General features: G+C 54.6%; 1 protein-coding gene across 3 annotated transcripts; it reads right to left on the minus strand.

The window, feature by feature from the left end:
* On the minus strand, positions 1 to 26,866 carry STRIP2 (striatin interacting protein 2). 3 transcript variants are annotated; one of them, XM_065678971.1, is made up of 21 exons: positions 26,682 to 26,866; positions 25,184 to 25,253; positions 23,787 to 23,861; positions 23,567 to 23,701; positions 23,219 to 23,339; positions 22,487 to 22,555; positions 22,284 to 22,390; positions 22,061 to 22,188; positions 21,286 to 21,474; positions 19,861 to 20,084; positions 18,535 to 18,600; positions 17,886 to 17,949; positions 16,824 to 16,895; positions 16,478 to 16,552; positions 15,908 to 16,005; positions 15,357 to 15,483; positions 13,750 to 13,850; positions 12,139 to 12,205; positions 8,734 to 8,838; positions 7,706 to 7,910; positions 1 to 504 (listed from the first exon to the last, which is right to left on the minus strand). In XM_065678971.1, the coding sequence occupies exons 1-21, from the start codon at positions 26,838 to 26,840 to the stop codon at positions 446 to 448; spliced, it is 2,316 nt and encodes a 771-aa protein (XP_065535043.1). In that variant the 5' UTR covers positions 26,841 to 26,866; the 3' UTR covers positions 1 to 445. The 3 variants fall into 3 exon arrangements, with proteins under 3 accessions (XP_065535043.1, XP_065534875.1, XP_065534959.1); XM_065678803.1 differs by lacking the exon at positions 1 to 504 and adding an exon at positions 1,350 to 4,682; XM_065678887.1 differs by lacking the exons at positions 1 to 504; positions 22,487 to 22,555 and adding an exon at positions 1,350 to 4,682.
* Positions 26,867 to 27,030: the final 164 nt, after the last annotated feature.

Consider the following 27,030-nt stretch of genomic DNA (forward strand, 5'->3'; position numbering starts at 1 on the left):
CAGGTTGGATGAAGCCTTGTGTTGGATGGTTTAGTGTGAGGTGTCCCTGCCCATGGCAGGGGGGTTGGAACTGGATGATCTGGAGGTCCTTTCCAACCCTAACTATTCTATGATTCTATGATGCTTGGACCTGGCCACAAAACAAGCCACTGCTTACACACACAGGGCTTTTGATGAAGAATGAAGGCGGATTCTGCAACCTATGAGTTTAATAAACCTGGCCTCATAACATCACTGCTGTAGTTACAGCTGGGTCAATAACGAGTGCTTTAGCTCTGGCAGTTGTCAGGTCAGGACATCTCAGTATCGTTATGGCAATATTCACATAAGAGAAAGGAGGGATGTTTGGTTATGCTCATCCTTCACTCAGATTTGCATGAAAGCTTTCCTTTCCTCCTTTCTTCCTTTCTTTCTTCCTTCCTTTCCTTCTCTTTCCCCTTGAAGTTCAATGTTGCACATAGAGCACTAAGAACATATTAGTGTGATGGCGTGTGCCTTTTATCCCTGGAAAACAGTTAAAAATAGAAGAATCTCTACTAAGGCATGAAGAAAATGACTTACCAACAGCAAAACTGTCAGCAGGTACCTGGAGGCTGAAAACAAAGCTCAATTCCAATAGAAACCGAAAACACTGGAGCGTTCCTGGAATCAACAGGCGTGTTTGGGTAAGATAACACACGTTCCTTCAGCTGCACAGAAACTTTGTTCTGAAACTTTCTTGCTATGCAGCAGAATGATTATTCCCGAACTGCTGACTCCTGGTCCTTTTGTGATTATTTTGTTAAGAAGAAAATCCTCACCATGAAGCAGAGAAGCTTTAAACTGTGATCTGCTGCAGTTTGAGAAGTGAAGGCGTAGAACCACGGAATGGTTTGGGTTGGAAGGGACCTTAAAGCTTCTTCCTTATCCCCAACCTGAACTTCCCCTGTTTCAGTTCGAACCCATCACCTCTTGTCCGATCGTGTATAATGAAGACAGGAGGATGGAGTCTTCTGGCACTGCCAGAGAAGCAGCATCTGGGACCGCCCAGTACCAGTAAGGGAGTTTTCCATTGGGGCCTCAGTTAATGCGCTGCTCACACACCCCGAGGGGAAGTATTTGAATCCCCCACATCTGTCTGGAAGTGGAATGAGCTCATTACAAGAGAGGTTCCCTCTGTTCCTGCTCAACTGGCACCGCAGCCCCTCAGCTGCTCCACAGAGCACTGTGCTGACCCACGTGGGGCCCGCAGGGTTTATCAGCAGGAAGCAAACCCCACGGCTTCCAGCGTTCCGAATGAAACCCTCACCCAGCGTGGCACATCTCACCAGTACAGACTTGGTGGCAAACAGGTGATGGGACACAAACAGTTTAGTTAAGAGGTGTTCATTTCCTTAGTCACTTTTGCATACAGAGGTTCACATTTTGTATAGAGCTGTATCTAGGAAGCATAACTTGTAGCGGGGGTGGAAATAAGTAGCATTCAAAGGTGACTGTTTATACCATCCTCTACCATATACATATTCAGGTATGATTTGTATTTCAAGCTTTACCCCAGTAAAAGCAGCAGGCACTGGAAAGCCACAGAAACCTTCTGTGAAGCACAGGTTCAATGTGAAATGCAGAAACAAGTGCTGGTTATTCTTCTCTGCTATAAACATAGTGGGAAAGAGACATGTGAAGGGGAAAAAAGGTTTGAGCCAGTTACCAAGGGGTTTCCTAAGTTTCTGAGTCTTTCATCATTCGTTCGTTCATTCATTCATTCGTTCATTCATTTGTTCATTCAATTTGTTCATTCGTTCATTCATTCATTCATTCATTCGTTCATTCATTTGTTCATTCATTCATTCATTTGTTCATTCGTTCATTCCCTTTTCCTCTTGAAGAAACACCTCCATGACCTCCATTTACTAAGACTAACAGGATTTGGATATACTGATGGTACTTCCTTTACATTCACTTGGTTGTTGGGCACTTAGATTGTTTTCTATGTCACCCTAAACCAGAGGATACCAGAGGAGTCAGAAAGCAAGGGGGGTGATGTGGTTAACCAGAAAAAGACACTCCAGGCTCTTTCAGTGTGGGGTCACCATGTGAAGGAAGGAAAGAAAGGAAGGAAGGAAAAAATGAACCAACATCCCTCCTATGAAGGGTGGTGAGGCACTGGAATGGGTTGCCCAAGGAATCTGTGAATGCTCCATCCCTGGCAGTGTTCAAGGACAGGTTGGACAAAGCCTTAGGTGATGTGGTTTAGTGTGAGGTGTCCCTGCCCAGGGCGAGGGGTTAGAACTGGATGATCTTAAGGTTCTTTCCAACCCTAACTATTCTATCATTCTACGATTCTATAAGGAAACAAGGAACCAACAGTGCTGGTGGGGTGTCCCCTGTGCCAGGATGCACGAGAGCACACAGGGATACTGCTACATTCCCAGGACCCTGGCCTATAGGGGAAATCACACATTTGGTAGGAAAATAGGAGATAAAAATATCACGGAGACAATCCCAAACATTCCAGCTATTCCTGGGCTTTGGACCCTACAACATGCTGAAAATGACAGTACTTATACTGTGCTTCTACTACTTCATTACTTCACAGACCCTTCAGGTGTCTGCCATCGTTACCTGGGGTTTGCTAATTTACTTCTCTTTCTTTAATCTGTACTTTATTTACTCCCAGTGGGCTCTAGGGAGCAGAGGGGAATGCTGGGTGCTGTATGTTAGGGAGCTGAAATCCATACTGAAATGACCCGTCCGGAGCTACAGAGCTCGCCCAGCTCTGGGATTCCCTAAGGGCAGCACAAGCTTCCATTATGGATTGTGTGTCTGGTTTCCATATGGGCTTTATTTAGTTTTAAATAACATTTTCCTTTTTAACAAGCACAAGCACTGTGAAAACATCCACAGCCCATAAACCTGCTCTTCTTTGCCCGAGTTCTGCAGCTGCATCACAACAGAACATCCAGAGTGTGTCAGACAGATGCCCTTCACAGCAGAGGCAGGAGCAGGGGTGAGAGCTGAGTTTATGGGTTGGTTTGTGAGGGATGCTTTTGTCCTTTAGAAACACAAAAAGCAGCAAAGGAAGCACTGAAATTAAGGCACAGGAAGAGAAAACTGAAGTAAATGTGTGTGCTTGAGAAGTTGCTCTGATTTTGAGCAAAAGCACATTTAAAGAGGGAATGGACTTACTAATGCTAAAAACACCTTTTACAAAACCCCATTACACAAACGTCCTCAGTTTAATTCCACAGCAATAAGCACAAATCCTGTCCTAACAAATACTGGTGGGGTCATTCCTTGTGTGCTCAATATAGTGATAACTGTACCCAAAGTGTTTGCCTGCACTGTATTAACACACACGCCTTTGACAAAAGCCACACTCCTGGTTTCATGGCTGGGGAGGGATGTTTGATCCACGATTCCCTGTTCTGGACTGATAAGGTTTTGTAGAGAAAGATATAGTTTTCATAATGCCAAACTACGAAGCCAAACCTCCCATTTCAGTGTGGCCAAGAAGAAGGGAATGGCACCCTGCTCGGTACCAAGGGGTGAGATTCATTCAGCAGGTCAGTCCACAAGCAATTATCCTTCCAAAACCCTGGAAACCTAATGTCGGAGTAATGATCCTTCAAAACCAACCAGGTGGAAAGAAATGTGGCAAGCAACCTCTGTCCTAACACTGCACAACTTACTGATCCTTTCAATCCAATACAAACGGCAAGTGAATGGAATGGTGGAGGGAAGCAGAGCGGTGAAAAGGTGATGGATTACTATGAATGACGCAGAGATTGTCAGTTGTGGAAGCACAGCTCTGTACATCGGCTTGTGTAATCCCAGCAGCAGCAACGCCAGACTGGGGATGCAAAGCAATGTCATCTCCTTTGGCCAAGTCAACCTGCGGCCTCTGATTGAGACTTGCAGACAGCGCCATGTCTTATTTCCAGCTTCATTAGGGAGGCAGAGCAGGTTGCTCATGTTTTGGGTGTCCGAAGCACGTTATCAGACAGCCGTAAGCGAATGAACCAAACCAAATTATGCACAGCCAGGGGCGTTCGGGAGAGATGAAAACCTTCCACAGCCGAGATGCTCTTACACCAAACTTACACGCATGAGCCAAGCTGAGGCAGACCTGGGCTCTGAGCTCTCATACACTGGCATCCATCTGCACTAAAGACCAGAGAAGTTCACTCAACACTGCCACTAGTGTGACCCTGGAACCTGCTCCATGGCCTCTGGGTGGGTCTCTGGTCTCCAAGCAGTCACAAGGAAGGGGTGACCTCCAACAAGATGGGAATTGCACACTCTGGAGTAGACACAAAGAGGCTTGGTCTCTTTGGAAAGACTCTTCTGTTTTACCATCAAGAACGCCCAGGTCCAAACCACTCTTCCCTTCCACAGGCTGCAGCACCCCGAGTCCTTTCCAAGGTGGGTCTGGGGCAGATGGAGCTGTTGCTCTCACTGGCAGTGCAGCAGCTCCTCCCAGCGAATGGGCTGGGAAAACACCTCCCGCTCCAGCCACAGTTCATAGGAGTAGTGGAAGTCCTTGGGCAGCTCCAGCCTCTGACCCAGCACGCTCTGCAGGCAGTTGTCCACCGGTGCAAACTCCGAGTCCTGAGGCTTGTCGTACCTCCGGCTGTTGAAGGCTTCAATGTTGGCTCTCAGCGTGCATTCTTCCGCCTGGAAATCCCATGGTCTTGCATCAATATCTGCCTCGAAGGAGAAACAAGACCAAAGTGTTGTGGAAAACATAACTCTGATCAGGTTGGAGCAAAGGTAGCGATAGGACAAGGGGTGATGGGTTCAGACTGAAACAGGGGCAGTTCAGGTTGGAGATAAGGCAGAAGCTCTTCCCTGTGAGGGTGCTGAGGCGCTGGCACAGGGTGCCCAGGGAAGTGGTAAATGCTCCATCCCTGGCATCCCCATTCAAGGCCAGGTTGGAAAGAGCCTTGGACATGGGCTACTGTGAGGCATCCCTGCCCATGGCAGGGGCTTGGAACTGGATGATGTTAAGGTCCTTTCCAACCCAAACCATTCTGCGAGTCTGTGATTCTATCAAAAGAAAGGTTGAAGATTTTACAGCAACCACATGAATTGACCAGAGCATTAGCCAGTTATTCCTAATTATTATTCCTAATCATTCCCATCATGTATACATTATAATTTAAGGTATTTAAATGCAGTATGTTAAAATCACTTGTAAATTAAGCAGTCAGAAAGCTTCCTATAGAAATGCAATTATTCCTGCTCTGCTTTAAGCACTCTCTATCATTACCAACCTCCTGCTTTTTTGCAGGAAAGGCCCCACCACCATTCCTGAAAATCTCCATAAATGTCTGAAGCAGAGACTGGGATTTAATGCTAAAACCTGATGAGCTCATGGTGGGCTACTGACAACACATTTTGCTTAGATTTGGACAAGTAGAACTATGCATGATGCTGAAAAGCGGATAACTGCCTATAATAGCCACGACACCTTAAACCTGTAACGCTAGGTACATGCGTAACATGGAAGCAACATTAGTATTTCCAAAGGTGGCCTTTCTGAGCATTAAGTCTATACGGAACAGTCCTTTGCTCCATAAAGGCTCAGCAGATTCATTGGCAAAGCTCAGCCATGCTCGAGGGAGGGGAAGGTCCGAGCTGAATCCAGATACAAATAAACACTCCAGCAAAAACCCTTCCAGCTCGTGCCTCCGAGAGCCAAGTGCTTCCCTGGCAGTGTCCAGCTCAGGAGGCAGTCTCCATGCAGTGAACCGTGCAATTGAGTGCTGCATTGTGTTGGGGATCTACTCCTTTGCGTGAAGAGGGACACACGGAGCACTTTATCCTTTGCATCTGCCTTAAAATTGCATTATTCCCAGTATTGCCATGTAAATTCCATTGTTCGGGCAAACCCTTGCTCCAGGGCAGCTGACGTGGGTAAGTCTTCTCCTGCTGCTTTGGCACATGTAGAGCTCAAGTTATTTAAGTCACACAAGGCAGGTGGTATCCCATAGCTGTATCCTGTTAGTGGCAAAAGGAAGCCCTTCTGCTGTGCCATATCCCACAGGGAACCATCAGCATGTGAGAAAGGCAGGACAGGAATCCCAGTAAAAGGACAGAAGGAAGTCCCCAGTCACAGAATCCCAGCCTGGTTTGGGTTGGAAGGGACCTTAAAGCTCATCCAGCCCCAACCCCTGCCACGGGCAGGGACACCTTCCACTGGAGCAGCTTGCTCCAAGCCCCTGTGTCCAACCTGGCCTTGAGCACTGCCAGGGATGGGGCAGCCACAGCTTCTCTGGGCACCCTGTGCCAGCGCCTCAGCACCCTCACAGGGAAGAGCTTCTGCCTAAGAGCTCATCTCAGTCTCCCCTCGGGCAGGTTCAAGCCATTCCCCTTGGCCTGTCCCTATAGGCCCTGATGCAGAGTTCCTCTCTGGAATCTCCGGAGTCAGTCCCTGCATGTGGGGAACTGCACCATCCTTAAAGTGAAATTAAAAATATCAAGTCTAATGTTTAACTTTTCTGTATTAATGTCACAGTGGTATCATCGGTACCAAAAGCACAGAGGGCTTCAAACATTGATTTCTATCTTTTACGGTTGAGCACCCTAACATAGTGCTTTTCTCTCTTGTAAAGAAGATAAGGGGCTTTTAATTCTGCTTTCTTTTGAAGCAGGAATGCTGCCCAAGTTTTCTACTTAATCCTTATTAAGCAGGAGATACAGAGCAGAAATGTAGGTCTGTCTTATTGAGGTAAAAAGATATTTTAATACTTTCTATTCCCATCTTATAGAATCGCAGAATGGTTTGGGTTGGAAAGGACCTTAAGATCACCCAGTTCCAGCCCCTGCCATGGGCAGGGACACCTCACACTAAACCATGTCACCCAAGGCTCTGTCCAACCTGGCCTTGAACACTGCCAGGGATGGAGCACTCACAACCTCCCTGGGCAACCCATTCCAGTGCCTCACCACCCTAACAGGAAAGAATTTCCTCCTTATCTCCAATCTAAACTTCCCCTGTTTCAGTTTGAACCCATTACCCCTTGTCCTGTCACTACAGTCCCTGATGAAGAGTCCCTCCCCAGCATCCTTATAGACCCCCTTCAGATACTGGAAGACTGCTCTGAGGTCTCCACGCAGCCTTCTCTTTAGTTTGGGTTTGTTGTTGCAGCAGCTGGGTGTACCTACATGGGAATACAAGTACGTGGTCTGATGTGTCCCGTGGATTAATACATGAGGAACATCAGAAACTGCATCGAAACCCACAGCTTTAGACTAGGTAAGAGCTGTTTAAAGAGACCAGCACATCTAGGCTGAGCTCAAGGATTCCGAGTACCCACAGTGCTGGGACACAAACTCTGTTGTTTCTCAGCTCTGATCTGCAGAGCCATCAGTCAGATTATCACCCCTTGACCATCGTAAGCACACACGCATGGTGGGAATACCAGCATCATTTAGCATCCTGATGGCCAACGTGAGTTGGGAATGCAAAAAGCACAGGCTTGGGCTTGGTAGAAACTCATCTTGGGGATCCAAGCCGACCGTGTCCATCCGGATCTGATTATTCCCACTTTTCGGCATGCCAACAATTTGTTCCCTCCTGATGGTGCTGAAAGGTGCCTTAAAGCTTCAGAAATCAATCGCCAACATTGACCCAAACAAGTTTATGGGATCCAAACCACACCAACCCCCCCGTGGTCCAACTGCAGCTCCACATGCCGGGGGGATGCTTCCCAGCACTACTCACCGTTGCCGTAAGCCCAGTCATCGTTCATGCGGTGCCGCACCTTCTGGTAGATGGCTGACATGGTTTTCATGTTGCTCTTCCTCCACTGGCGGCCCAGGTATTTGGTCTGGATTTTCAACAGCTTGAGGACATAGAGCTGCATCATGGCCTGCTTCACCTTCAGAGCTCGCTTCAGTATCGGCGCTGACTTAAAGACCACCAGCATCTGCAAGAAATCAGCGCCGATTGATGCAGTGTGTCCAAGGAAGCCATGTGGGCACTGCCTGCGAGGCTGTGGGCATGAACACCTGGGGCACAAATGGTCCAAACCCCTAGCAGGAAGAACAGGGGGGTTCAGCATGATCAGAGGGTTGAGCAGCTCTGCTCTGGAGCCAGGCTGGGAGAGCTGGGCTGGGGCAGCCTGGAGAAGAGAAGGCTCCTGAAGGGGAGACCTGAGAGCAGCTCCAGTGCCTAAAGGGGCTCCAGGAAAGCTGGAGAGGGGCTTGGGACAAGGGCCTGTAGGGACAGGCCAAGGGGAATGGCTTGAACCTGCCCGAGGGGAGACTGAGATGAGCTCTTAGGCAGAAGCTCTTCCCTGTGAGGGTGCTGAGGCGCTGGCACAGGGTGCCCAGAGAAGCTGTGGCTGCCCCATCCCTGGCAGTGTTCAAGGCCAGGTTGGACACAGGGGCTTGGAGCAAGCTGCTCCAGTGGAAGGGGTCCCTGCCCGTGGCAGTGGTTGGAGCTGGAGGAGCTTTAAGGTCCCTTCCAAACCAGCCTGGGATTCTATAAACATAACCAACATCTGCTGCCTGCACCCTATGGGTCATAGAAATCAGTGTTATTTGCAGCCCAAAACCTAATTCTGCATTTATAGCTCAATCTGTGGCAGAAAAATGAGCACATGATGAAGCAGCAGAAGCTCCAGCACTGCCAGAACAAGCTCTCAGCAGGGAGCCTGGGCTGAAGCCCACAGCTTAGAGCCAGGACACACTCGAGGTTCAACACTGGCAGCACACAGCAGGGCTCAGGAAGGCCGGACACCCCCTCACCATCGTCCTTGAGTGCTTCCACTTGGTCAGCTTGTTGAGAATCCTCAGCAAGTTAATGCAGGAGAATAAGTTTCTCCAGCAGAACTGGTTGTTGTCTCCAGCTTCCTGCAAGAGGAGAAGGAAAAGCTTAACCCTAGTGCAGGGTTCAACAGCACCACCACCGAGATGCCCTTGTGCAGAAACCCTTCCTTTTCACTGCCTGCACAAGTCTCGTTTCTGCTGGAGATGAGCAGAGGAGCTGCCTCCTCGCTTCGGTTCTCATCAGGCTGCTGACGAGCCAGGAGATTCCAGGGAGACCCATTCAGAAAGGCTGGGATGCGATCAGCGCTTTGAGTCAGAGCTCAGATAAATCACATTATCCCAGCATGGGAAACCTCCATTGTGGTGCATTTGGATTCCTTGTTTAGAGCCACAGAGCACATCACAGCGCTCACCACTGCTTAGAGGGCAGGTTTGGTCCATTATATAGCATTAATTCATGAATTACCACATGCTTTGTGGACACATTACAGCCAAATAGAAGGGAATCACACAACGGCGCAGGGTGACACAGCAGGGGCTGCATCAGGACAAGGCTTTGCTGTAACGAAGATCCCCTCCAGCCTGAGGGCAGCTGATGGATTGCTTTAGATACAGGTTTAATAGAAGCACCCCAAGCTCCAGCTTGCATTAACAGCACCTGTGAGCAGCAATTCCACCCCTGCAGTAACTCACTTTATGTCTGAGCGGCGCTGAGCACAGCACGAGCGTCCCCTCTTTGGGGATGGAGCCTGGAAACAAGTTACAGCAAGCTCCAGCCTTAACAACGCATGGCAAAACGGCAGCCTGGTGCACGATCCACGTTCTGGGCATCCTCGGGAGGAGCTTGGTGACGACCAAGGGTCAGTGTCAAACCCAGCTTTGAAACGTGATTTAGCCAAGATAAACCTGCCAGCCTCATGCCTTTGCTCTTAAGCACCGAACCATCACTCCAGTAAGCTGGTAAAATGCTTTTGTATGTAGAGTGTTTAGAGGCAAACTAAGGCAGAGGCACTTCTTGTTCACTTAATGCTGGGAGCTGGTAAAAGCCACTCTGAGCGAACACCTTCCTGCCAGCAGAGGCTGTGTCTGCGCTGGAGGCTCCTGTGCACAGGAGCAGGGATGTCACCGAGGTGACACCGAGGTGCTCATGGATGCTGCACGGAGCTCTGGGGGTGCCAGCTCAGGAGCAGGGTCTGTGCAGTTCCATACCTGTGCCCAGTCCTAATCTGCTCCCTCTGCACCAAGTAGTTTTCCAAACAGAGCCCAGGAGAACAAGCAGATTGCCATCTCATGGGCTGCTGGGTTTATTTTTGTCACCCGTGTCACGTTGTCTCTATAGCTTCAAGTGGGTGTCTTTCCATCTTCTGCCTAAGAGCTCATCCCAGTCTCCCCTCGGGCAGGTTAAAGCCATTCCCCTTGGCCTGGCCCTACAGGCCCTTGTCCAAAGCCCCTCTCCAGCTTTCCTGCAGCCCCTTTAGGCACTGGAGCTGCTCTAAGGTCTCTCCTTAAGGAGCCTTCTCTTCTCCAGGCTGCCCCAGCCCAGCTCTCTCAGCCTGTTTTAACCATCAGCTAAGAAACGAGTTACAGCTGTGATGTTAAAATCACTGCATCAGAGTGTTCAAACCCCACTAAAACGACACCGAAAATGCTGGCTGAAGAAACACAAATACGTGCACAAGTGCATGCTCCCTAACTCCTGCATCGTTTATGGTCTCCCTTCCCTCTGATCCTCCTCCCTGTTAACTCCAAAGCTTGTCCTTGCTTTATGTTTAAGTTTTAATGTCTTTAATCCTTACATTCCTGGGTGTCCTCCCAACGATGGAGGCAGGTGGTAAAATTCAAGTTGGCTTCCGCCCATTTCCTAATTAAATCAGTCCCCTATGAGGCTAATACCTCCATGAGCCGATGAGGCACTGTCCATTAATGCCACAGCTCCCAGACTGGGAACTAGGCCCTGCTGGGAAGGGATAACTGGGAATATTTCCCCTAAAAAGTTCAGTCTTTTACAGCCATAAAGCTGACGGTAAACGTAAGGGTTAGCGTGAGGCACCGGAGCAGGCAGCGATGTGTCACTAGATGTCCCCATCGGGCCAGGAGAGGACTGATAGGAGCCTGGGCAGGACCCCCAGCCTCCAGCATGGAGCAGCACGGAACAGGGCACTGAACCCTTTGGTAAGGAGGGAGGCGATGTCCGGGAGCTGGCACCCAGAGCAGGCACCCAAAGGGAGGCAAGAAGCGCTGGTGGGACAGTGATGAGGGACCAGCGCACTGCCCGTGCGTGAGGATGCACTGGAGCTGCCCAGAGAAGCTGCGGCTGCCCCATCCCTGGCAGTGCTCAAGGCCAGCTTGGACACAGGGGCTTGGAGCAAGCTGCTCCAGTGGAAGGGGTCCCTGTCCATGGCAGGGGTTGGAAATGGAGGAGCTTTAAGGCCCCTTCAACCCAAACCATTCCATGATTCCATGGTCCCACACCTATCCACAGCCACAACAGGGTTTTATGTAAAGCTGATGTGACATAATCAGCTCACAGCAGGGATTTGCATCACAGCGGCACGTCAGAGTCAGAAACGCTGTGGCTACAGATCCAACGAAACCAGTTTGGCTCTGCTGGCTGAGCTCTGCCTTGAAGGGATTCAGGAGTAACTTTGGCTCATAGGAACAAGGGAAAATCACTTATTTTAATGATTTTTGCCCTTATGCTGCTAAGGAAAACAACACAGGCTTAAGATGTTAGCAGGCAGGCAAGATGAGAGCATCCCTGTAGAGACTGGCTTGGGTCAGGCTCTTTCCTAATGATCCCTGCATCATTTATGGTCTCACTTCCCTCTGCTCCCTTTCCCCATTAACCCCAAAGCTTGTTCCTGCTCTGCTCCCTCTCCAAGTCCACCCTCCTCTGCACTTGAATTACTGCAGGTAGGAACTTGCCAGCATTAATGTCTCCTCTGTAGTGTGTGTATCCACACAGCCCATCGCGCTGGCCGGTGTCCATTACACTTAGGCTCTTCTCTATAGCACTCACGCTCCTCCCCATAGGGAATTTGGTTCATTCCTTAATGTACTGGCCTCTTAGGAGCGCTCACAGCAATTTAAACCTGCGAGGCAATGGCCTCCGGGCAAATCCTTTTAAAAGCTGGCTCTCTCTTGGAGAAGCCAAAGGGGAAACTCTAAACCCAACTATTACATGGGGTGCACAACACCAGCACTGCCTCCTCCTCATAGTGAGTGATAGGAGGAACTGTCAGGTCCGGAGGGGAAAAAAACGTCTAATTTTGGGAATGCCTGGGATTACAGTAAAAGGGAGATAGAAAAGAGGAAGCAGAAATCCTTCCTCACCCTCTCACGTACAGCGGTACTAGTTAACAGGACCCTGTCTGTGCTGCTTACCAGGCTTTCTGCAGTGAGCTCGGGCAGATCGTAGACCGTACAATGAGGATAATCCAGGACAGAGATGCTGTGGAAGGTGGGAAAGAAGGGACTTGTTAAAACCAGGTACACACGAAAGCAGCTTTTGATGATCTCCATGACTGTGCCCAGCAATGTGTAACTTCACTGTCCCTGCGGCTGGAATTGCGATGGCAGAGCTGCCTTATGCAGCAAGGAGTTTGGACTGGGAGGGATCCCATCTCCACACTGGGCATGTGAAGCAGCCCGAAGCCAGTGCCATGGATGTGCTTCCCTCTGCATTCCAACTGCACCGATGGCATCCAAATGGGCTCCCAGCCTCACCACTGCCTCATGTCTCAGCTTAATGGAGCATGTTGATGCCTCCTGGCTCCAATGCGCATCCTGAGTGCATTAATAGGGACTCGAAGGATTTGGATCCATTAAGACACGATAGATCACTTTTTCATATGCATATTTAACAAAAGGAAGGAAAACCAACAGCAGAACAGATCTCAGGGTACAGTGGAGACATCTGGTTTCCAGCAGGAGCAGTTAAACCTCCCTGGATCAGAGCATCCAGCAGCAAACCCAGCCTCACTTTCCAGGTGCGTATCCTGCCTGTGCAGCCTCCATCAGAAAGCAGAGGAGGGAGCAAAGCGCTCCTGAGCTATGTTCCCTCATCACTTACGTGATGTTAAAGCACAGAACCGAGAGCAGAATTTATTATTACCAAGTGAATTAATATATTGCTGTCTGTTTTTCACGCAGGCCTTCTCGCACATACACAACCACAGCATGCAGGAGACAGACCAGGGTACACAGGCAGCTTGAAGAGCAACAAGAGCACCAAAAAGAAGCAGAAAGGATCTTTTCATCGTCCCAACAGCAACATCCCCTGCAGTGCTCCCCTCTGAGCAGGGCAATCCTACCCAGTCCTCCGGAGCTGTGGAAGAGTTCATGGAACCCCAGGCTGGATCCAGACAGAGAATCCCAGAGGGGCCGGATCCCCTCACTGAGCTGCTGCTCACGCTCTGGGGGTGCAGCCCAGCACATGGGGGGGTTCTGGGCTCAAGCGCACACTGAAGCCGGCTCATGGGGAGCTTCTGCAGTTTTGCTCTTTCAGTTCTTACACTGACCTGCAGTAACCAAGCCAGCCCCTACACAGACTTAACACGGCCAGAGGTAAGAGCCAGTGACATCCATGCAACATCTGAAGAAGCCAGGAAAGATGAATTATAGGCAGTACAGAGGACCTAGATCACTCCATCCCATCTGGCCTTTTGGAAGCTGTGGCTCACAGATGCCCATTGGCACTGGGCTGCTCTCCAGGAGTCCATGTAAAGATTAAAACAAGCCCCCTGCAGCAGCGGAGACAGGTCTGTGTGTATTGTAACAGGCCAGTGAAGGACTGGGAACCCCCATCCAGTCCTGCCCATTAAGCAGATGGGATTTGCTCCCCTACAGCTCATTCCTGTAGTGGAGAGTGTATGCCCCAAAGCCACACTAGGGAGCAGAGGTCACTTGGTCCCACCACACATGCACATGTTAGGGTACCTCATGCACAAAGCCTCCCTTCTCCATCACCTCCCTGTTCCCCAGAGGTGGTTGTACCTGTTTTTGGCAGTGATATAAGACATGATGTTTTGGTTGAAGAACTTCAGGATCAGCGGGATGCAGTTGGCAAACACCAAATGTTGGGACACGTACTCAAACTGAGGAAGAGAAGTGAAACGGGTCCAACGTTAGCTAGAATAACAGGGAGCATCACCTGGGAATGGAAACCTGGCAATGGAAACCCATTTCCAGCCAGGAGTAAAGGAGTCTTGGTGGTTTTCTCTAGAACCTCACAGACCATCTGCCCCTTGCAGAAGCTGCTGTATAAGGTTTGCATCACGTACAGCAGCTCCCACCAGATGGAAAACTCTTTTTGCATAGAGTGGGCACACAGACTTTATGGAAGGAGTTGAGAATCCCAGACTGGTTTGGGTTGGAAGGGAACTTAAAGCTCCTCCAGTTCCAACCCCTGCCATGGGCAGGGACACCTTCCACTGGAGCAGCTTGCTCCAAGCCCCTGTGTCCAACCTGGCCTTGAGCACTGCCAGGGATGGGGCAGCCGCAGCTTCTCTGGGCACCCTATGCCAGCGCCTCAGCACCCTCACAGGGAAGAGCTTCTGCCTAAGAGCTCAGCTCAGTCTCCCCTGCTTCAGTTTGAACCCATCACCCCTTGTCCTATCGCTACAGTCCCTGATGAAGAGCCCCTCTCCAGCATCCTTGTAGCCCCCTTCAGGCACTGGAAGCTGCTTCCAATGCTAACGGCTCACCCAAAAGTAGACACAAAAGCAGAATCAGGGGGAGAAACCCCCCCAGCCTTCTCCAGACTTAGCCACAGACTGCCAGGGTCCTGCCGTGGAGGAATAATGAGAGGAGCTGGTTTGGGAGTGAAGTGAGACAAAGCAGTGAAGGCATTTGGGGCACCCACAGCCAATGTAGGGCTGTGAAGAAGTGGGGGCTTGTTTCATTTATCCTATTCAATATGTAATATTTATCAATATATAATATTTAATCCACTGTCCTGCTCAGATAACTACCAACGGGCCTCCCAGCACAGGCGGGTTTGCACCATGCCGAAACCTTTAAAAGAAAGGTAAAACCGTTAAAAACTCATTGTTTGACTTGGAAAATGGTAGGAACTGGGCCCAGGCCCCAGCTCAAAGCCCTCACGTGGGTGCAGATGAAACAGAAACCAGATCGCATCTGGGAGCCTGTGTTGAAACCGGAGCCCAAGAACCTGATCCCGCCGAGGGACCCAGGACCAGATTAGCTGACCCCATGAGGTCCTGCCCGGCTCTATTTCTGGTCACTGGAGATGACAGAGCAAAAGGCAGCCTTGTCTAACCCCAATCCCCTTCGCGCTCGATCAGGGAGGTCTGTGCTTGTGATAGCTCCCAAATCAGCCGCAGTGTTTTTCCAGAAGCTGGGAAACTCCTTCCATGCGAGTGGAAACCATCCTGTCACGACACAGTCTGAGATAACCTGCAGCAGGTTACCCCTGCCTGCAACCCTATCCCTAACACAAATCCTGGCCCACAGCCAGGATTCACTGCTATGGGAAGTGATCTGCAGCTCCTCATGGAAACCCATCCCGGAGAGGTCTGTTCAGAACAGGGTCTATCAGGTCGCACTGGCTTCAAGAGGACTTGGCGGTGGCTGAGCCTCACCTGGTAGATGTGGTTCAGCTTGAAGTGCTTGAGGAGCAGCAGCAGCGAAGCCGAGATGCTTTTCACAATGATCTCTTTGTGTCTGTTCACATCAATCCCCAGCTTCATGCTCTGGAGAACGGTGATGCTGGGATGGAGGGAAGAAGGGAACAGCACAGTGGGAATAGGAGCGAGGAGGACAGAGGGACTGAGAGTTCGTATTCATCTGGACAAGCTCCAGGGAAACAGGGACCTTCGCTTCCCCCTTGGATTCTCATTTCATAGAATCCCAGCCTGGTTTGGGTTGGGAGGGACCTTAAAGCTCCCCCAGTTCCAACCCCTGCCACGGGCAGGGACCCCTTCCACTGGAGCAGCTTGCTCCAAGCCCCTGTGTCCAACCTGGCCTTGAGCACTGCCAGGGATGGGGCATTTACCACTATCCAAACCTATCCAAAGAGCTATCCCCAGATCTGGAGCCTCCCAAACCTATTGGCAAACCCCAGCTCTCCTGCCCTGCCCTAGACCTCGCGGCAGAGCTGGGATGGATGGTGACCACCCCGTCAGGGACTTACGGCATCTCTTCAGGCAACACATCTGCCAGGATGTTGATGGAGTCAGTCTTGGCTTTGGAGGTGGGAGCTGCAGCCAGGAGGATCTTCAGCAACGCTATCTGCAGGAGAGGGCAGGCAGAGAGGGATGGTCCCAGGATGGGACATTCCTTCCTTCTCCTTCCCTTGCTGGAACCACACAACTTCAAGGCAACTCAATGGGGCTTCACCAGCCCAAGCTCTGCTCACCGTGATGGACTCACTAAGCCAAGGCTCAGCCTCTCTGTTTGTACCCTGCACAGCCAGGCCATAAAGATCATCTAATTCCAGCCCCCTGCCACAGGGCAGCATTGTTCCCACTCCTCTGCAGACATCCCATTTTCCAGCCACTGAGCTGCCTCCAGCCATCTGACCATGACCCTGCTTATCTACACCCCTTGATCCTCTGAATCCCTCCTCTTGGGCTGTGCTTTCCACCCAGCTCTGCTCTGGATATGCGCCAGAATCCCACCGTTCCGGTCCATTCAGCCCCATGCTAAGCGTGGCATCATTCCCCACTCAAAAGCTCTTTGCTTGTAAGAACCACGGTCTTACCATATACTGGGGGAGGTTGTACAGCATCGCTCGATACAAGACCTCACAGGGGGTTTCCTGGACTTCCTCTTCCCCCTGTAGCACAGGGAAACATGAGAAACAAGGGAAGAGGAAGCATTCCCAGCCCATACTTGGGTATGTCAGGAACTCCATCTAACCCAGCCTGAGGACTGGCCAGAGCTGGCTCCTGGCTGCAGGGCCTTTCTCCACTGCTACATTTGACCAAGATATGGACCTCTAGAATAAAGAGCATCCAAAGTGTGTCCTAAGGATCATGGAGACACGTGGATTTCTGTGACACCTTGGAAACGCATCTATCTAGTGCTGGGGTGCAGCAACTTCTTACCAGAGACATGGGGCACTTCTCCAGCTCCTCCTCGTTCTTGATCTGGATGTCCGAGATGGAAACGTATTTGTGCTGGCAAAACACACAGACAGAGGCAGAGGAACACCACAAGTGAGGGATGGGACGCAGGCAGTGAGGACAACAGTTGCTCCTTTCACCTACATCTGAGTTAGGTGCGTGGAGAACTCATCTTTGTGTGGACATCCCTGCCCTGAAGCCCCTCACACGATGCCTTTGTCGCTTCCACCTACTCCTCCTAGCATCTCCCTGTACGTCAATGGAGAGGGACAATCTCCTCCAAAGGCAATCCAGAGCTTAGATAGGGCCAGTAGGCAATTGGAGGTGTCTCATTCCATGTGGAGTGCTCCAGGAGCCAAGGCTGGCGATGCTTCCCCTCGGGAAGAGCATGGCTCTGGGCATGTAGGTCCAAAACGAGTCAGTCACCTTCAGAGCACATGGTAAATGCTCACCAGGACGCAGCGATGCTATATCCCTATATAAAGGGGAAGTCCAAGTGCTGGGCAATCCACTTGGAATTGCAGTGAGGACCCAGTTTTCCTTTCTTTGCCGCAATTCCTGCAAGAAGCTCCAGAAGCTTTTCCCGGGATAATGAACTAGAAGGGATTTTCTTACTCATGGTGCTCCAGCCGTGAGGGTCGCATGCTGCACGTGCTGGACATCCAGCCCTTCTCAAGCTGTTCAGCCCTTGCCTGGATTCAGACGGACTTCCCAAGGCAGGGAGAGGAAGAGCTCAGACCGAATGAAGAGGAGGAGAAGACTAAATTCCCACAGAATTCCCATTTATTGTGGGCCGAGAACCTACATCCTCGGAAGCTGAAACTCCTTCTAAGTCCTGCCTCACTAAGTTGGAGCGGATACGACCTGATGCCCTACAATCCCCCTAGGACCTTAGTGACCTTGGCCAACGATCCCCACGGATCTGATCCCACCTCAGAACGTCTCCTGAGTGCCAGGGAGCAAAACCAGCAGGGCATGAGAAGCTGAGCGCCGCTCGGCGAGGCCTTTTGGGCTGCTGCCCCACGCATGGAGCCAGCATCTCACCTGCTTCAGGGTCTTCACACTCTCGTGGATGGGCCGTGGGAGCCCTATGAGGGTCTCAGTGTCTCTGTGGAGGAGGAAAACAGTAAATCCAAGGCTGGGAAGGGGATCTGTGTTCAAACACCTCCACCACGGCAGGCAGGGTGAAAGAGGGAGCCTGGAGTCTACTGAGCACATCCCAGATGGGTCAGGGCCTGGGGGAGGCGGCCGGAGCTGCCCGACTTGCTCCCAGCAAAGCCTGCACTAGAGGGCATCAGGGTGAAGAACTGGGGTGAAATCCGGGCTCTGCACAGAGACCTGGAAGGGGCCACACCAGGACGATTCTTATGCATTCAAACCGGGGCATCTGCGTGGGTGCCAGATTGCCCCGACCCCCTCACACATCAAACCGGTCTCAGGCTTGGGCCAGGGGTCACCTATTCTGGGCTAGGTCTCACTTTGAACAGCCAGAGGGGCTTGGGGACCGGCATCTCCAAGAGCACGTTTCTACGACCCCGAGTGCATTGCTGCGGTGAACCCAGCTCTGCCTCATCCCACCCGTGCCTTGGGCTGGTTGGGGTCATAAACCCTTTGTGGACACCCCTCAGCAGTCCAACTGCGCTGAGGGGAGCCACGGGACAGAGCTGGCTGGACCCACACATGAAACACTCACTGTCCCAGCGTGAATCCGATGAATTTGTTCCTGCTTGATTCCAGGAAATGCTCGATGTCTTTCTGTCTGGTGGAGCAGCAGGGGGACAAACACAAGGAGAAGGTTGGACTTACAGCACATCGCAGCCTACACTGCTCAGAAGGGACAGTGTGGGGCCAGCAGGAGCCTTGGAGCTGTTTAGGATTGATTTCTAGAGGTCTTATAGCAGTGGCACAGCACCCCCATTGCTCTCATAGGTTGGGATCAACGTGAACCCAAACCAGTTGTATTTGGTGTGCAACCCCATAGGAGCTGCCAGTAAACGGAGAGGAGCTCTCCACCACCGGCTCCTAATCCACCCTCTATACTCCTAGCACATAGAATGAACCGGGTTGGAAAAGACCTTTAAGACCACTGAATCCAAGCTGCGCCGCATGCATCTCCGAGCAGCATCTGCTCCCTCCGAGTGACCAAATGTTGTCCCTGCAGTGCGGCACAGCACGAGCTGCTCCGAGAGCCACCGGGCGCCTCGTCCGCCCTGAGCATCGTTCATGCGAAGCAGGCAAGGGTCCTCCGAGCAGGACGTGGAGCAAGAGCCAAGGCTGCCCCAGGCAGGGGGAACCCAGCCGGGCTGCGGGCACCAGCCCAGGCAAACAAGCATGAAGTTACACGGAGACCCACGTGCGACACCAGCTCTTGCTGTGCCCATGCTCGGAGTGCTCTGGATGGACGCGCTTAACGCCGACACTGCTCCCGCATCAGAAAGATGCTTTTGTGTGTTCAAGATACTGGATTAAACCCAGGTTTTGGATCAACAGCAACAAAGCTCACTTGGATTAGAGGGAAAGGGGCAGAGGTTGTCACCTCCTTCTCCCAGTGCTCCCCCGTATCACGTGCAGCAGGACTGGTCTTAGGAAAGGGAAGCACCAACTTTATCCTTCTTTAAAGATCCTCTTTACCTTTGCTCTCCCGTTTTTCACCTTCGAGCCAGGCCACTTCACCTGGCAACACAAGAGTCCCCCCCAGCAAGCACGAGGCAATGTCCTGCACCAGCTCCCAAGACGATCAGTCCACAACTCTGCCCTACCAAGACCCCCTGGTGCCGGCTGGGAAAGCTGACCCTGCTCCCATAGCACTCCAGCACAAGCCTCCTTCCCAGTCCAGCTGGGATGCCCAAGCTGGGATTGCCACTTAATGCCTTGGCTCGTAAAGCCTGGGGAGGAGCTCAGCCAAACCCAGTCCCGAAAGGCCCAACCCAGACAAGTGGGGTCACCTCAGTCCCACTTGCCACGGGCTGACCCCCACCTGCAGTGAGCCCCAGGGCAGGAGGACACCAAAGGCCTTTACCTGACTTTGGGGGCCCAGGGGAGCCCTTTGGGGAATGACACCCTTTCAATAGGCAGGCGCTGAGCCGGCACGGCGGGGATAACCGCATCCCGCTCCATCAGGTCCAGCTCCCCCTCGAGCCCGCTCTCCACGTCATCGTTCTCCTCTTCATCCACTCCTGCTTCATCGTGCTTGAAGGGGTCTCTCTCGTTGTAGATGTCCAGGCTGTCCTGCTTCACCAGCGGCTGCAGCACAACGGGAAGGACAAATTCAGGTCACTCCATGGGGTTTATTTCCCTCCCAGCTGATTCCATACCGGAAGGATCAAGCTCCCAGACGTCCCCCAGATGAGGTTTCCCTCCTAGCTCTTGCCCCCAGAGCCTGGACAAGGAATAACCCTCTCTGTACCTCTAACACTGCCGTGCTAAGAGGTGTGACCCCATTTTCCATCTTAACTTTTGTACCTGCCATCCGACATCGCTCCCCTAGCAAGAGGCATTTTCATCCTCAGATCACAGCACAGCAGCTCAGGAGCTAAGGATGGGCTTGCTGGGAGCGGTTTGCTCCTTGGTGCTTGTCAGCCCTTTGCCATAAGGTCAGGGCATCCTCTCGCTTCCTCTGGATCAAAAGCATCACAGGACTGATCGGCTGCAACTGAAACTGGCTGAGGAGAGGCTCCCCATGACCCGGCTTCAGTGTGCGCTTGAGCCCAGAGCCCCCCCGTGTGCTGGGCTGCACCCCCAGAGTGTGAGCAGCAGCTCAGGGAGGGGATCCTGCCCCTCTGCTGTGCTCTGGGGAGACCCCCCCTGCAGCCCTGATCCAGCTCTGGGGCAGCAGCACAAGAGGGACGTGGAGCTGCTGGAGAGAGGCCAGAGGAGGCCATGGAGATGCTGCGAGGGCTGGAGCAGCTCTGCTCTGGAGCCAGGCTGAGAGAGCTGGGCTGGGGCAGCCTGGAGAAGAGAAGGCTCCTGAAGGGGAGACCTGAGAGCAGCTCCAGTGCCTAAAGGGGCTGCAGGAAAGCTGGAGAGGGGCTTTGGACAAGGGCCTGTAGGGACAGGCCAAGGGGAATGGCTTGAACCTGCCCGAGGGGAGACTGAGATGAGCTCTTAGGCAGAAGCTCTTCCCTGTGAGGGTGCTGAGGCGCTGGCACAGGGTGCCCAGAGAAGCTGTGGCTGCCCCATCCCTGGCAGTGCTCAAGGCCAGGTTGGACACAGGGGCTTGGAGCAAGCTGCTCCAGTGGAAGGGGTCCCTGCCCGTGGCAGGGGTTGGAACTGGAGGAGCTTTAAGGTCCCTTCCAACCCAAACCTGTCTGGGGTTCCCTGAAACTGGAAACGTGGGGAGGAAAGGGAACCACGCTCCCAAGCACAGGCTGACCCCTGACCGGGTGATGGTCCCCACTGTCAGCGCATCCTGGGCCATGCTCCAGGAGGATGCGGCCGCTCTCACCCTCCGGCTGCGGTGTCCTCCGCGCTTCTGCTGCTGCTGCTCCACCAGCTCGATGGAGCAGGTCGGGGGCGAAGCCGCGCGCATGCTGCGCATCACCTGGATGCTGTCCTCCGGCAGCGGCGGCAGCCCCAGCTCCTCGCGCTTCCGCACCTTCAGCTCCTGCAGGGCTTCAAATCCACCCAGCGTGAACTAGGGAGCAAGGGGAGACGTGAGGGAGCGCGAGCAGACACAGCCCAGCCGGGCTGCGCGGCTCTGCGGGGCTTCCAGGGGAGCAGCACGCGGAGGCCCTCAAGGTAGATGGATGAAAGCCCATGCCATGGTTGAGGATGAAGACACCGTGCACTGGGTCATGGAATCAACAGGACCATGGAGCCAGATAGGTTGGAAAAGGCCTTCAAGATCTGCCCCCGAAAGTGGTGAATGCCCCATCCCTGGCAGTGCTCAAGGCCAGGTTGGACACAGGGGCTTGGAGCAAGCTGCTCTAGTGGAAGGGGTCCCTGCCCGTGGCCTTCCATGATCCTAAGGTCTCTTCCAACCCAAACCATTCCATGATTCCATGACTCCACACCATCAAGGCCAACCATTCCTTCTGCACTCTTCTCCCCAGCCCCACATCCCCTGCATGGTTCATCCCACCCCCATCCCGGAAGAAACTGGTGTCAGCTTCCCGTGCCATCCCAAAGAACCTCGGTGTGGTTGCCCAGCGGGGAACATCCAAGCTGCGTATTCCCAAAAGGACTGGTTTCTGGGAAGAAAAGGAAGGGTCTGCACCCACCAGCAGCACCTTCCAGAGCAGGAGCAGAACCTTCCTCATGGGGAAGTGCGGAGCGTGGCCACTGCAGAACTTGGTCACCATCGTGAAGAGCAGCAGAGCGAACGGCTCGTCGGTGTGCAGGGGGAAACCTGGTGGGGAGGGGGAGCAGGGTCAGAGCGGATCCCCCATCCCCACTGACCCACACACGGACCCTCCTTAGGGCACAAGGAAGGCTGCGGCTCACTCAGCTCCATCCTGAAGGTCTCCCGGCAGGTTTTCCACTCGGGGGGATCCGAATCCTGCTCCGCTCGGATGTTCTCCACCATCAGGTACATGACGCTGAGCAGCACCCTGCCGGGACAGCGCCGCAGCGGGTTGATGCTGCCGGCCCCCGGGGGTCACTTCGTCCCCGTGGCCTCCCCCTTCGCGTGGGGCTGAGGCGGGTACCTGAGCTCCGTGCTGTCGGCCAGCGAGATGGCCGGCTTCCGCAGCGCGCTGCTGCAGGCCTGGCTGTTGCTGCGGGGAAGGGGACGCGCTCAGGGCCGCGCACGGGCACGGGGTGCTCCTCGCCCCCGGCCCGGCCGGTGTCTGCGGTGCTGGGGACACTGCTGGGGCTGGGGCACCCCCCCCCCCGCCCTGGTCCTCAGTGGGGAGGAGGAAGGGGAAAGAGGAGGGGGGGGAAGGATGGGGAGAGAGAAGATGGAGAGGAGCATCGGGAGGACGGCAGGAGTGTGGGGAGGAGAAGGAAGGTGATGAGGATGGGGAGAAGGAAGATGAGGAGAAGGAGGGCGTGAAGAGGACAGAGGCAGAGGGTGAGGGGTATAGGGAGAAAGAAGACGAAGAGGAGGGCAAAGAGGAAGGGAGAAGAGGGTGAGGAGGATGGGGAGAAGGAAGACGGAGGAGGAGGAGAATGGAGAAAGAGGAGGGTGAGAAGAGTGAGCTTCAGGAGGATGGGGAGAAGATGAGGAGGGTGAAGAGGACGGGCAGAAAGAAGCTGAAGAGAAAGAGGATGAAGAAGATGAAAGAAGAGGGCGAGGAGTACAGGGACAAAGAGAATGGAAGAAGAGGGCCAGAAGGATAGGGAGAAAGACGATGAAGAAGCGGAGGGCGAGGAGAAAGAGTAAAATGAAGGAGAGGACAAGGAGGGCGAGAAGAGCAAGGGCACTGGGGGCCTCTCACTCAATCTCCATGTTGAGGAGCCCCAGGAAGGCAGTGAAGGTCCCCAGCTGGTACAGGAGGAAGCAGTTGTGCCGAGACCAGTGCAGGACATCACCTTCGTTATCGCAGTCTCCAAAGACCCCTGGAGAGGCCCAAAGGGAGATGCTGGTTAGGGCAGAGCTGCCTTTGAGCCCCTGGAGCACACGGGACCCCCCTGGAGCTTCACTGCAATGGCCGAGCCCCCCCCCCATGCCAAAGCCAGGCAGCAGATACCCATCCACATCCCAGCAGACACCCATCCACATCCCAGCAGACACCCATCCACATCCAGACCCATCCACATCCAGACCCGGGGAGTGTGGTCCTTACCCTGTGCCAGGTACAGGATGGCTCGTGCCACCTTGAGCCTCTTGTCCCTGTTGACCACCTCCAGCCCATCCAGCAGGCGCATGACATAGGCCCTCTGCTGAGCCCCGTCCAGCTCCAGCCACCTCCTGCCCTGCACTGGGAAAGGGACACCACAACCAGGGGTGCCCCCCTGGGGGTCCCCTCGCACCCCCAGCCCCTGAGCTGAGCCCAGGGCTGGTACCTTGGGCATGGAAATCCTCCTCGAAGCATCTCCTGTTGCTGCCGAGCTCGGGCTCCTCGGTGTAGCTGTACAGCTCTGGGGGAGAGAGGGGTCAGCAGCGACCGGGAGGAGCTTCCCCCTGCTCCTCGTGGCCAAGCTCCTTGGGGAGCCCTGAAGCACCCAAGGGGATGTGGGGCAGGGACTTGAACTTATCCCTGAGCCCTTCTGCTGCTGCAGAGGGCAACGTGGGGGCACCCGGTGCTGCCAAACTCCTCATTTTCATCCCTGTGTCCTCCTTAGAATCACGGAATCAGCCAGGTTGGAAAATCCCTTTAATCCCATCCAGTCCAGCCGTGCCCAGCACTGCCAAGGCCACCACTGCCCCATGGCACTGAGGCCTCATCCCCACGCTGTGTGAGCACTTGCAGGGCCGGTGGCTGCAGCCCTGCCCTGGGCAGCCTGTTCCAATGCCTGAGCACCCTCTGGGGCAGGAATTGTTCCTCAGCTCCATCTAAACCTGCCCTGGTGCAGCTTGAGGCCGGTTCCTCTTGTCCCATCCCTTGTTCCTTGGGAGCAGAGCCCAGCCCCTCCTGGCTCCAGCCTCCTGTCAGGCACTTGTAGGGAGCCATCAGGTCCCCCCTGAGCCTTCTCTTCTCCAGACTGAACCCCCCAGGTCCCTCAGCCGTTCCCCATCACACTTGGGCTCCAGGCCCTGCACCAGCTCCATTCCCTTCCCTGGCCCCGCTCCAGCCCCTCAATGTCTCCCTTGTCCCCACGGTGATGATGCTTGAGCTGCACCTCCAAGGGGATGCCGCTCAAGGGGCCACTTTTCTGTCCCAGTTTGCGCAGGGAGGGACCACAGGAGCCCCCATTTCACATCCAGCCACTTGGACATTTTGGGGCTGGACTTGGAGGGACCCAACACTGTGCCTGTTCCTATGCATTCCTATACAATCCTCATAGTCCTACAGTGCCGAGCAGCACCAGGAGGGACCACAACGGTCCCGAAACAGGAGGAAGGATCCCTCACAGGGCAAACGTGCTTTAGCCAGGCCAGCGAGTGCAGCCCCGACACTCGCAGCGATGAGTAACCCTTCGCTGGGGGGGCGCGGGGTGACGGGGCAGTCCTGCAGCCGGAGGATACGGGCTGAGGATCCAGGATGCCACGGCTGATAACGGGTGGCATTCCCCAGGCTGGGCACGTCACCGCCGCAGCCCGTCACCGTGTCCCGGCACCCCCCCCCCCCCCCCGTCCCCACACGTCCCTTGTGCTCGTTCCCTCTATTAATAAACGCCTCCTGCTCTATTATCACCAGGATGATACCACCCGACATCCATCCCCCGTCCCGGGAGCCCGGCTCCCCGCAGGAATTTCCCCTCCCCTATTAATAGCAGCACAGCACCAAAGCCCATCTCACCTCCCAACTCGGCGCCGTGGCCGTCAGCATCCCCGTATTCGAACTCCAGGTTGGGACAATCCACGGAACCCTGCGGAGATTGGGAGCAGCAAAGGGGGGGCTGGCACATCCCCAGGGGTGTTCCGGCCGGCGCGATGGCTGCCAGCGCTCCCGGCTCCGCAGTGAAGCTCCTCCAGGCTCTGGAGCAGCCACCGGTGCAGGGCTGATCCCGATCCGGGTCTCCAGAGCACGACATTTACATGAGGCTGCTTAAAACCCAGGGTGAATCTGGGAGGCGAGACGAAAACCAGCGCGGAGCAAATCCCAGGGGAAGCAGAGGCAGGATCCAAAGGGGATCCTTGAGGTATTTCAGAGCCTTAAAATCAAAGCCTGGGGCTGGTTGGATGCAGAAGTGCCCCACGGAAACCACCCGTGCTCAGTCCTTGGCATCCCAGATCCAGCAGCTTTCCAGCCCTTTCGAATCGTGGAATGGTTTGGGTGGCAAGGGCCCTTAAAGCTCCTCCAGTTCCAGCCCTGCCACGGGCAGGGACCCCTTCCAGTGGAGCCTGAAGCGTGCTGTGGATCTCCCCCCCGCTTCCCTGCGGATGAGGAACTGGAGCATGAAACTTCACGGGAGGATTAAGCGGGGCCGGGAGCCGCCGCAGCACCGGGAGCCCACCAATGGGTAATCACTGCATTAGCATCACTCCCCAGCCTGAATCCCTGCCTCCGCCCGGGCGGCCCGGCCGGGAGCGATGCGCATCGGCCCCGTTAATACTGATGGCCCCGGAGGGTGCCCAGCCCCGGGTCCGGCTCGCTCAGAAGCGCTGCTTTCTCAGCGCGGTTCCGCAGCCGGACCCGCGGCCGCGCTCCGGGAGCTGAAGCCGATGCGGGAGGAATTTGGAGCTAATCCGCTTCGGGAGCCGGAGCCGGGTGAAGCAACCCCCGAATTCCGGGGCACGGCGCAGGGGCCGGCGCTCAGGCACCGTCCCCCGGGGAAATGGGACCCCCTTTGGGTCCTCGGTGGGGAGGCAACATCTTCGCATGCCCGTGGCCTCACGGTGGCCGCGGCATCAGCCCAGGGCTGCGTCCCTAGGACCCGAGCCCGGTCCTGCTTCCCCAGCCGGGCGCCACGATCCCGGCGCCGGGCAGTGGCAGTGAGCATCGAGGGGGGGGTCGGTGCTGCTTGGCTGGGCAGGAGGGATGAAGGTGGTGGGGACCCCAGACCCTGCCAGGGGGGGCAAGCGGGTGCCTGGGGCAGCCCAGGACCTGCCGGGACCCCAAACCCTGCTGCGAGCTCTGGGAGTGGGGCACGGAGGTGCCTGTGACAGGGGCAGCCTCCCTGGGGACCCGCACTCCGGACGGGGGACCCCTCAGCACCGCAGACAGGGAGAGGGGAGCACCCTCAGGACCGGGAACCCCTTAACCCTGGACCGGGCTTCTTCCAACCACGGCAACGCAGGGACCCGAGCATTGAGCAGGGACCCCAGCGGGTGGCACCGCCGCCTCCAGCCCTTACCTCGGACTCCTTGCGCTGGCTCCTGAACAGGTCCCGGCTCTTGGGCTGGGGCTGGGGCTGGGGCTGGGGCTGGGGCTGGGCCGGCAGAGCCCTGCCCGGGGCCGGGGCCGGGGCCGGGGCCGGGGCCGGGGCCGGGGCCGCTGCCCCCGCAGCCTCCATCCGCCGCAGCGCCGCCGAGCACGTGGGGGACGAAACCCCGCGCCCCGGCCCCGCCCGCCCCTCCGCGCCCATTGGTCTGCAGCAACAGGGAGGCGGGGCCTGAGGACACACCCCCGGCTCGCCATTGGGCGAGGGGCGTGGCCAGAAGGGCTTTGAGGGGCGAGCCCATGGGGTGGTGGGAGGGGGGCTC

The sequence above is a fragment of the Lathamus discolor genome, chromosome 1 (genome assembly GCF_037157495.1).
Source record: "Lathamus discolor isolate bLatDis1 chromosome 1, bLatDis1.hap1, whole genome shotgun sequence".
NCBI classification, from domain to species: Eukaryota; Metazoa; Chordata; class Aves; order Psittaciformes; family Psittacidae; genus Lathamus; species Lathamus discolor.